The 10,761-nt window shown below is 57.8% G+C and overlaps 1 protein-coding gene across 1 annotated transcript in view; it reads left to right on the top strand.

Annotated features, from left to right (window-relative positions):
* ZNF236 (zinc finger protein 236) overlaps window positions 1-10,758 on the top strand; it is an 83,822-nt gene extending 73,064 nt beyond the window's left edge. Inside the window, exons 25-32 of the mRNA XM_006897244.1 lie at window positions 1-180; window positions 803-982; window positions 4,667-4,854; window positions 6,134-6,265; window positions 7,378-7,575; window positions 8,651-8,780; window positions 9,702-9,878; window positions 10,640-10,758. Of these exons, the coding sequence (XP_006897306.1) occupies window positions 1-180; window positions 803-982; window positions 4,667-4,854; window positions 6,134-6,265; window positions 7,378-7,575; window positions 8,651-8,780; window positions 9,702-9,878; window positions 10,640-10,758 (1,304 nt within the window). The remainder of the gene's footprint in view (window positions 181-802; window positions 983-4,666; window positions 4,855-6,133; window positions 6,266-7,377; window positions 7,576-8,650; window positions 8,781-9,701; window positions 9,879-10,639) is intronic.
* The last annotated feature ends 3 nt before the right edge of the window (window positions 10,759-10,761 follow it).

Here is a 10,761-nt window from a genome sequence, read left to right as displayed (position 1 = left end):
CTGGGGAGCCGGGCCTGTCCTCACAGAGTGGCTCGCTGCAGACCCCAGACAACACCGTGCCAGCAAGTGTGGTCATCCAGCCCCTCTCTGGCCTGTCTCTGCAGCCCTCGGTGACCTCAGCCAACCTGACCATCGGACCACTATCTGAGCAGGACAGTGTATTGACCCCCAGCAGCGGAGGTGAGGCTCTGGCTTCTCTGACAGCTCTCCTTTTTGGCCTCTCTGAGGCCACGGGTCCTTTCCTTAGGAAGTCTGGCGGGTCAGTCTCTGCCCTGGTAGTGCTCATGGAGGGTCTACCCCAGGCCCACTCACATGGTGGCCTGCATACTGGCCCCATCAGAGCACAGGCTTTCATCCTCACAGATGAAGGGGTCAGGGGACACTGTCTCAGTCTCGGTTCCCACTTGCTCTGTGCTCTAGACGTGCAGGCTTGTCCAGCCCATTGGAGGAGAGCACAGCCCGCTAAAGCAGCCACGCATGCCAGGTCCACCAACGCTCCGCCGTGGGCTTGTCAGTGTGCACGGTTCGGAGCAGTGCGGGATACCTGAGGGACCGGAGGGGGACACGCAGGCGAGACGAGGGCTCTCGCTGCTGGAGAAAGGACACTACCACACTGGCTCTCAGCTGCTGCAGTTTCCACTTGTAAAATGACAGTGAAGCAGCGGAGCGAGATGCAGTCGGACAGGCTTGGCCTGTGTCCTCCCTGCTTCTGACCCGGGCATTTGGCCCCTTGTCTGTGACGTGCAAAGGAGAGAATCAGGCTTTTAATGGCTGTGTTTGTTTTGCTTCTGCTGCCAACCAGGCCCCCAAGAGCTGTCTCAAGTGATGACCTCTCCGGGGCTCGTGTCCTCGTCCAATGGTCCTCACGAGATCACCTTGACCATTAACAACTCCAGCCTCAGCCAGGTGCTGGCCCAGGCGGCCAGCTCCGCCACCACGTCGTCCTCAGGCTCACCGCAGGAGATCACCCTCACAATATCGGGTCAGTCACACTGCCAGCTCCCTGGGCCACTTGGGGTTTTTCTCTCAGCCGGGTCTGGAGCCCCTTGTGCTCCCTGTGAGGGTCTGTGAGGAGCCTGGCTTGATTGTGCACAGAACTTGCCCTCAAAATGGCTTTGTTTCAGCGCAGTTCCTAGCCAGGAGGCGACAGGCCACCCAAGGGTGTGTTTAACAGTGAATGTCACAGCCTCACTGAGCACACTCAGTCCACGTGGCAGCTTGACAAGTCCCTAAGGGTTCAGAAAGGTTCCGCTGGACTCCCAGGGAGCATCTGGAGGTTGGTTGTGAGGGGCACTGCCTTGGTCCCCAGAACACAGCAGGATGCCTGCCAACCCCATGAGGCCCACAAAGCTGTGAGATCAGTGCAGAGTCCAGCTCTTACCATGGAGATTTCTGTGCAAATTACTACCAGAACAGAAGGAAACTTAGGAGTAAACCTAAACCTTTTTTTATTAAAAAAAAAATACCTTTTTGAGATGTTTTTATTTCTTTTTTTAGTAATTTTCTAAGGTGACAGTATTTCTTAATGCTTTTGGGCTGTATTTTCACATCATTGAAAGGTTCCCAACAAGTGTATGTGAATCTAAAAGAGTAATATTCTAAAGAGGGTCCTGGACGTGCTCAAGCGTCTTGTGAGACACGCGCATCCATTCCCGAGTTGAAGGTTAATAGGAAGAGTCATGTTCAGGCCAGCCAGGTGCTTGTCCGTGCGAGTGTTCCTGTCTGTATGTATATAAGCTGCCCTGGATTCCCTGGGAGTGTCTCCAACATGATATGGAATCAGCAGGAGTGACAGTGTCTGACGCGAGCCCCAGAGCGGTGCCCGCCAGTTCCCATGGACCCTCATGTGCACCTCCCACTGTGGTCCCATAGGCTTTGTAGAGCTTGGCTGGTCACCATGGGTGGGCCGGAGTTGGACCTTGCTGTCTCAGGCAGTTGAAGGTTCATTACGGGGACAGCCTGTGTATCGCAGGGAGTGAAGGTTAAGGCAGAAGCTGTTCGTTCCTGAGGGCTGTGTGTTCAGTCAGTGTGTGTATGTTCTCACGTTTCACAGCGTCCATTTCTGTCCAGGTCAGGACCTCATCCAGCACAATTCTAATGGAAGTGGAGAGCTGAATGGGAGCGTCCGGCTGTCCACCCCTGCAGTCAGCACCCCGTCCACAGGTGCCACCTTGACAATAAGCAGTGACCAGCTCCTGTCCCAGAGCACAGCACTCAACTCTGCAGGTAGGTGGTGACCAGCTGGTCAGGAAGAGTGCGCCGAACCCCTGTGCTCAGAGGAGAAGGTAGGTGGGGGGTGAGGTGATCGGGGAAGGTGTGCTGGACCACTGTCCTCACAGAAGCTAGTAGATGGTCAGGCAGGTGGTCAGGAAAGGTGAGCTAAGATGCCAGTCACTGGAGCAGGCCACGGATGGTTCCTGCCTTCCAGCATCATGAGGGACCATTACCTGTCCTATTACACCTAGGGCACCTCTCATGCCCGGCTGTGGCATTCTCCCTGGCACTGGTGACCAGCCATCACTGTCATCCACCCTACCTCTGATGGACAGGCCTGTGGGCTGGGCTCTGCGTAGGACCACCTGTCCTGCAGGCCTAGCTTTCTGCCACCAGGTGGCAGCAGAGCTAACCTGGAGGAGGCGGCTTTCTCAGGCGCACACTGGAGCAGGTCAGGTTTGTGACCAGTAGCTCACATCACCCGTCAGTGTGGTTTCTCTGACCACAGATCCATCCATTGCCTCTCGTTAGATCGTTTCTTAACGGCAGCACGTCCTCAAGACCCAGGTGTATTGTCTTGAGAATGAGGCCGTAGGGTTTTGAGGCTTAGTTGGAGTCTTTCCGTTCAGCTGTCTCTGTCAGACAGGATATGGTAACGTGTGCTTTGTGCTCACTGCAGTGAGGTGGGGGTGGCCGTCTAGAGCCCTGGGTCTTGGCCTGTGTGACCCAAGATGCTAGCTGGACATCGACCCTGTCTGAGAGTATGGAAGGGAGGGTCCCAGTGCCTTTGGGCTCCTAGACGCTAGGCAGGCATTGCCCATGACTGAGGGTCAGTGTGAACTGGAGGGTGCCAGAGCCAGTGGGCCCCTAGATTCTGACTATGTGCAGGTGCTGACTGAGGGACCACACGCCGGTGACAGTGCAGCCGGCACAGTGTGGACCCGAGTTCCCAGTGCCCAGCAAGCACATGGTGGCCGGGGCTGGTCAGGAGTGAGTGACGGCACCCCAGTGGCCCAGTGGCAGAATGAGAGCAGGCTAAGTGACTGGTGCAGGACAGCATGAGGGAAGTGAGGATGCTGGGTCATCCGGGTCCTGGGCCGCCTTCTCGGTCTCCTGCCCCTGACCAGACTGAGTTCTTGGCTGCAGGGCACCTCTCTGCTTGGTCAGCTCACTTGCTCTGATTCTGAACATCAGCAAACTGTCTAGAGCATCATTCTTTCATTTCCCAATTTGACGTAAGAGAGGATTTTGCTGTGTTTGGTTTCCATTGCATGGACTTGTGCTTTCTGTTTTAATTGATTGAAAGCTATGAGTTTCAGGCTGTTGAGTTCTGAGGGCTGAGAGGTCCAAGGAGAGCAGCTGCTACTACCAGTCGTAGTGAGCTCCCTGTGGACTGTGCACTAATCCCTGCTCTCTGCGTGACTTCTCTGTCCGCCACTTCTGCGTGATGCAGGGGTCTAGGAGGTGCCTGTTTGTGTGCCCGGTGCGTGTGGGGTCTAGGAGGTCCCCTGTGTGTGTGGAGTGCTAGGAGGTGCCTGTCGGGTAGAGGGGCCCCTGTATAAGCAGTTAAGCACTTAAATAATAGCCGGAAAAAAGTGGCGAATCTGGCCCATCCAGAGGGGCCTCGGAGGCCAGCCTTCACGGACAGGACCCCTGTGTGTCAGTGCTGCTGCCCCACAGCACTCAGGGTCAGGTTGATTTTCCAGCAGTGAGTGGTTCTGGGCTCACAGAGGCCCCTTTGGATGTCTCCAGGCACGGGGAGAGGGTGCTCATCTGCACCTTGCCTGGGTCTTCAAGCGAGTGACTGGTTCAGCTGGAAGCTCCTTTCCCTCGGTGCGGGATCATCTGCTGGGAAATGGCACTGAGGGAACACGGTCTTGAGACTAAACAAGGCGTTCACCTGTGGGTCCCCCAGGGCTGCTTTCAGCACGAGTCCCATGCCAGGTCTCTCTCCTTTGCCAGGATGGCTGCGTGCGGCTTTGTAGATGAGGCCTCGGATCCTTCCAATCCCTTCCCACTGATGCTCGTGAAGAGCCCAGCACAGCTCTGTGAGAAGTTACAGAGTGGCATGGTCTTGGCAGAGACCTGTACACCGTGGGGCGGGCACATTGATATTTAAGGGTGACGAGGCTGCCCAGCTGCCTCTGTAGGAACAGACATTTGGGCTGATGTTGGGCATGGCTCATTAGGCTGTGTGGTTTGGCCCATCCATGCTCTGTGTCCGACTGGATCCCTGAGTCGCCTGACTGGTCATTGTCACCGGATCCTGCTGGGTTCGCAGGTTCCTAGTGCTCTGTGCTCATGGCATCTCGGGGCTCTGGGGCCCCAGGCTGTGGGCCAGACAGTCCACTCATCTCACTATGAATCACTTCCCCCAAACCTGACTTCTTGTGCTGGGATATGCGACCTCACTAGGTGTTCTCACAGATGTGCCCTTCCTGCTTCTTTCTAGAACTTAGCACCACTGCTGGGAGTCTTCCTGCCGCCACACCCATGTCTCCATCCACCATCTCCACGCAGAACCTGGTCATGGCATCCTCAGGGGTGGGAGGCGACGCCAGCGTCACCCTCACACTGGCTGACACTCAGGGCATGCTTTCCGGAGGCCTGGACACAGTGACGCTCAACATCACCTCGCAGGTGAGACTCCTCCTGCCAGTGTGCTGACTTCCTTCCTCAGGCCCTGGAAATCACTGCTGGAAACTGGCACCCAGTTGCTGGAGACCCTCGTGGGTGCTTGTCATGGCGTCTTGTTCTGCTGGTATTGTGCGTCATGACACAGAAGTCACTGCTGTGCTGACCAGGTGGCATTGTGACAGGAGCCACACAGTGGGCTGTTGTTAGGTACCGTTGAGTAGTCTGTGACTCATAGCGACCCTATGTACAACAGCCCTAAACCCTGCTTCTATCCCTTACCAATCTTATTGTCTCTGACACACCTATCTATTACCCCAGTGACTAAATCAGTCCACCTCATCGAGGGTCTTCCTCTCCTGCGCCATCCCTGCACCCTCCCAAGTATGATGTCCCTCTCCAAGGACTGGTCCCACCTTGCAACATGTCCAAAGTATGTCAGACGAAGCCTCAGAATCCTTGCATCAAGGAGCAGCCTGGTTTCACCCTCTCTAGGATGAATCTGTTTGTTCTCCCAGCAGTTCATGGTCTGTTCAGTACTCTTCTCCAGCACCACAACTCAAAGGCATCAGCTCTCCTTCTGTCATCCGTAGTCATTGTCCAGCTCTCTGATGCATAGGTAGCACCCGGTAAAGGCAGGGATGTGATGGTCATTGCTGTTTCCACCCCCTGCCCAGGCTGTCTGGGGACTGCCTATCTCGGTTAGCCCTGCCATTGTCGAGTGGGAGGCAGCCCAGCTGCATCCCTGCATCTGATAAGGAAATGAGGCCTCTTGGTGGTGGTGTGTCTGTCCAGTGGGCTGTACTGTGTGGCATTATGTTTTTTGTGATTTGTCCAATTGGAGCTTGGGTCCACTACGGGACACCTCATGTCCTGTTACCTATACTGAGTGGAGAAAATGTAAGCTCTGAAATAAAGATACTGTGAACACTTGTGTCCAGTTTTCAGGTGGCCGTAGGGTTCATGTATAAATGGCACTTTTCATGTGTGTAAGGAGCCCTAATGCCCTGATAGTGAAGCACTCAGCTGCTAACCCAGAGGTCGGCAGTTCAAGCCCACTAGCTGCTCTGTGGGAGGAGGATGTGGCAGTCCACAGTCCACTTCTAGAGCAATTGCAGCCTTGGAAGCCTCTGCCATGCAGGGTCCCGCAGGATTGGTCCTCGTGTGAGGGCAGTGCGCTTGTGACCTCTGGAGAAGCAGCCAGGAGCTTCTGCAGGACCCGTGCCACGGAGTGGGACGTGGATGTGCCGCTGCAACCCCGCTGAGCCCTTGCTATGCTTTTCAGGGCCAGCAGTTCCCAGCACTGCTCACCGACTCGTCCCTCTCAGGCCCGGGCAGCACCGGTTCCCCGCAGGTGATCCTGGTCAGCCACACACCCCACACGCCATCAGCTGGCTGCGAAGAGCTGGCCTACCAGGTGAGTGTACCAGCTCCTGCCTCTGATCCCATACGTGGGCGGCCTTTCTGCGACTGTGGCCTCACGCCTTGTCCATGTGTGTGAGTTAATGGGCTCCCTTAGTATGCTCTTTGGATCCCAACTGAGGGACCCTGCTTATTGATTTTTTAATCTCAGTTAGGAAGCTTTCTCTACAGCCTTCAGCCCCTGGCCTTTCTGTAATGTCCCTCTGTGGTGCCATCTGTCTCATCTGTTGGGCACTGGGAGGTGACCACATCCGCACTCTGCTCCTAACACTGGAGACAGGTGATGTCTGTTAGAGCCACACGTGTGTGTGTGAAGACAGGCTAGAGACCGGGACCAGGTGACACACGTCAGGTACCACACATGTGGGAAGACAGCCTAGGGACGGGGTCCTGCTGACATATGTCAGGAGCCGTGTGTGTGTGCGTGTGTGAAGACGGTCGAGGGAGTGGGGACTGTGACCCAGGAGGCACGCCCCGCCTGCAGTCTGGTTTACTGACATCTTTTTAGAGAGGCCTCCTGGTCAGATGGCCCATGACCATCTCTGTGTTATCTCACATTTTTGCTGAGAACATACACTGCTTCGCCTGTTCTGTGTGCAGCCCTGCAACCTGAATGCCGCGTTCGGGCTGCGCCTTGCCCTTCCCCTCCTTGGTCCGTCCCCTCTGTTAAGCTGCGCTCACATCCCCTTGTCCTTGCTCTGACTCCAGGTGCATGGTGCTGGACACCACACAGCTCAGGTTCTTCTCTAGTTAAACGGTGACATTAAGAGAGTCCTTTTGTTTCCCGTTCAAAGATGTCTCATTGTAGTAGTTTCAGGGGTTTATCCAGCTTCCTTGTTCCACAGTCTGGGGTCCCTGAGAGCTTGAAATTCTGTGCTGCGTTTGCCCCTGTGGGTCAGGATTCTACTCTAGCATCTCTGATCCAGATGCTCGGTGAAGGGAGGGGGCACCACCCAGTCCTTCTCGCCTCCTGGCACAGGGGTCACGGTCCATCCTCTCCTGCTCCCGACTCCCTTCCTGTTCTGGGCAGACGGACACCAGTTACCTGTGCAGCCACTGGCTGGTGTGACCACACCCTTGACATCCACAATGCCCTCTTGCCTGCAGGTGACTGACGTGGCCCCTGCCCTGACTAAGGGCAGCCCGCCCGAGAAGGAGGGCCGGGCGCACCCGTGCCTGGAGTGCAGCCGGGCCTTCTCGTCGGCCGCCATGCTGCTGCAGCACAGCAAGGAGGTGCACGGCCGGGAGCGCATCCACGCCTGCCGCCTCTGCGGCAAGGCCTTCAAGCGCGCCACGCACCTCAAGGTACTGCGGCCACTGCGGCCAAACCAGGGAGGGCCAAGCTGCGTGCTGTGGGGGAGGCTGTGGGACACGCTGGCCTGCGTGCGGCCGGCGAACGGGCAGGGTGGTGCTGTCGCAGACATGTGCGCCACATCCACTGCCGGGGAGGCTGTGGGCCGGGGTGCCTGTGAGGGGGGGGGTCTGGCTGCCGCGTCATCCTGCACTGCACATAAGTGCTCTCCTGAACACGCCCATACGTTCGGGTCAGCTTTGCCACCCGTCAGGCAGCAGGAACCCCGTGAAGCTGAGGAGACTGGACAGTCCTGTGTTTTGGAAGGGGCCCTCCTCCTGGCCCCTGTCACCTCCATGACAGTGGTGTACAAGCGCGTGCCGTCATGTACACTGGAAATGCCTGTGCACAGGAGGCCAGGCAGAGGGACCCATGGCCTGATGGCATGTGTGTGGGCGATGGACCTGAATAGTGCTGCTTGCTGGAGGCTGTCAGACCTGACGCCGGCTCCCAGTGAAAAGGCCATGAGGCCACACATTCTCGCTGGGACGTTCTGCCTCGTGGAGTTGGGAACGCTTCCCACCTGGGCTGGTAAGGCTGGCGTTGTGCTGGTCCTGAGCCTGCCGAGATGTATGGAGTGCCACAGTGGACAGGGGTTCCCAGGGAGGTCCCCGTACCCAAGCCAGCGGTGCTGCAGCGTGGGCTTAGTGCTGGGCCCTCTGGCTGCCTCTTTGTACCCCACTTAGATGGGTTGGCACCCCAACTCCTTCTTGTTTGTGGCTGAGACTCTCAGGTTGGAGGTTTCCTTGGTGTACATGAGGGACTACCCAGTGAGGATGTGATGGGTGCCAGTCTGCATCCTGGCTTCCTTTGCTGGGTGATCTTGACCAAGCCCCGGAGGCCTGGGATGGGCAGTAAACAAGGGGCCTGTGGGGACAGAGGGGAGTGGGCCCTTGGCCGTCCCCGTGATTAGCTCGTCCAGCTCCACTCCACCGTCCTTCCATCCCTGTGTGCTGTGCTGTCCTTGCGCTGAGTCGCCTGTGAGACCTCCATGGTGTCCCACCACATGTCCCTGTTGTGTTCTTTCAGGAGCACATGCAGACACACCAGGCCGGCCCATCCTTGAGCTCCCAGAAGCCACGAGTGTTTAAGTGTGACACGTGTGAGAAGGCGTTTGCCAAACCCAGCCAGCTGGAGCGACACAGCCGCATCCACACAGGTACGAGGGCCTTTTCCTCGAGACCCCAGATGCTGTGGGGAGCAGTGGGCCGCGAGTGTAGTGAAGGTGTGACCTGTAGCGTGTGCCACCCTCCTTGTCCAGCAGGGGCCCTGGGCCCATGCGTCTCACATTTACAGTCAGTTCCATATTTGACTTGACCATGAGGGAGCCCTGGGGGCACAGGTGGTAGGAAGCCCTCAGGACTCTTCGGGAGAGGAATTGACCATGTGTCCCTGTGACCATATCTCCTACAAAGGTTGTGGCCTTGGAAGCCGTGTGGGGTTTCTTTATCCTTTGGTCACTGTGAGGCAGAACAACTCAGTGGTACCCCATGATCACTCTCCACGTCCAACCCAGGACGGGTTCCCCCGTGACCACTCTCCACATACAACCCAGGATGGGGACGCCACCACCCCCACCCCGTGACCATTCATTACGTGTAAGCCCTGGACAGGTGCATACAGGTTGCCTCACCTAACCCCTCCGCCAGGCCTGCCTGTCCCTGAGATGGTGGGAAGGATGAGTCCATCGCAGTTGGGCATCTGCCTCTCTTCTCTCGGATTCCCGCTCCTCCTCCTCCTTTTCTGTCCTTGGACACCTGTGTCGACACGGGCAGCTCCTGGCTCTAGCCTTCCTGACACTGCGCCCAGATGAGGAGGAGCCGTACTGGGGCTCTCTGCTCACCCACATCCTTTGTCCCTTGCTGGCCTCTGTGTCCTCATGCAGGGCAGCCCACTTCTCTGTCACTGCCCATCCCTGCTAGCTGGCGCCAGTATGTTCAGGCCGGTTCTCTGCCTCTGCACACCACCCCCCCCCCCGGGCTAGGTGGGCACTCTAAGGGTGGTGAAGACAGAGGGGTCGGTGGAGTGGGACAGAACACAGGGCTGTACACGCTTCCAAGCCTGACCCTGCCACCCCCAGGGGAGCGTCCGTTCCGATGCACGCTGTGTGAGAAGGCCTTCAACCAGAAGAGCGCGCTGCAGGTGCACATGAAGAAGCATACGGGCGAGCGGCCCTACAAGTGCGAGTGCTGTGCCATGGGCTTCACGCAGAAGAGCAACATGAAGCTGCATATGCGGCGCGCGCACGGCTACACGGGTGAGGGCGGGCGCTGTGCGCGTGTGTGTCCCTGCTGCGGCTGTGAGGAGGGGGGTGGGGTGTGTGTGTGTGAGTGTCCCTGTGTCCCTGCTGCGGCTGTGAGGAGGGAGGTGCTGTGTGACACAGCCGTTGCTGCATGTGTGCGTGCATACATGCGTGTTGACAGCTTTGTGGCTGGGGAGCACGGCACAGCGCACAGGTGTCCGTGTGTGTACGTGAGAACTCTGGTGTCCATGCTCTTTGTGAGTGTGCACACACTGCCACAGGGCCTGGCTCACCGTGTCTTTGCAGACTCTGCCAGGGGACTGGCCACCTGCGCTGTGTGTGGGGTCTGGCAGATCCCCACCCAGTGTCCTGAGAGCTCTTGGCATGTCTGTCACAGAGGGGCAGCTGGAACAGGTCAGGGAGGGGCCTGAAGTCAGACCTGTGCCCACCACCTGGCCCACCCTGACAGCAGTGTCCTGTCAGTGGTGTAATGGCTGGCTGGGGAGCAGCAGGGTAGAGCAGTGCTTTGCTGTGTAGGCATCCCCTCCACTGTCTCTGCTAAGAGCCTGGCCACACAGTGGGAATCGTGGTCACCACTCCGGGAACTGACCATGGTGGTGCTGAGCAGCTCTGTGTGGAGAAGCCAGCGTGGCCACACTCCCACGGGGCAGCCCCTGCTGCTATCGTTTCTGTTCTGTCACTCACTCCAGTCAATGTGGACAACTGTGTTGTCACCTTTACACTGAGCTTGGTGTCCTGCCCTCTCCCTCCCACAGGTCCCCTTCAGGATGCTGCCAGCCACCCAGAGCAGGACACGGCGGGGCTGGGCCGGACGCTGCACCTGGAGGTGTCTGAGCCGGCCGGTGAGTGGCAGGCCCTGGCCAATGTCTTCTGACAG

This window comes from Elephantulus edwardii, unplaced genomic scaffold, assembly GCF_000299155.1.
Source record: "Elephantulus edwardii isolate Elephantulus edwardi_28Jun2011 unplaced genomic scaffold, EleEdw1.0 scaffold00207, whole genome shotgun sequence".
NCBI classification, from domain to species: Eukaryota; Metazoa; Chordata; class Mammalia; order Macroscelidea; family Macroscelididae; genus Elephantulus; species Elephantulus edwardii.
Note: the sequence above shows the minus strand (reverse complement) of the source record. Positions and strands in the feature narration are given on the sequence as shown.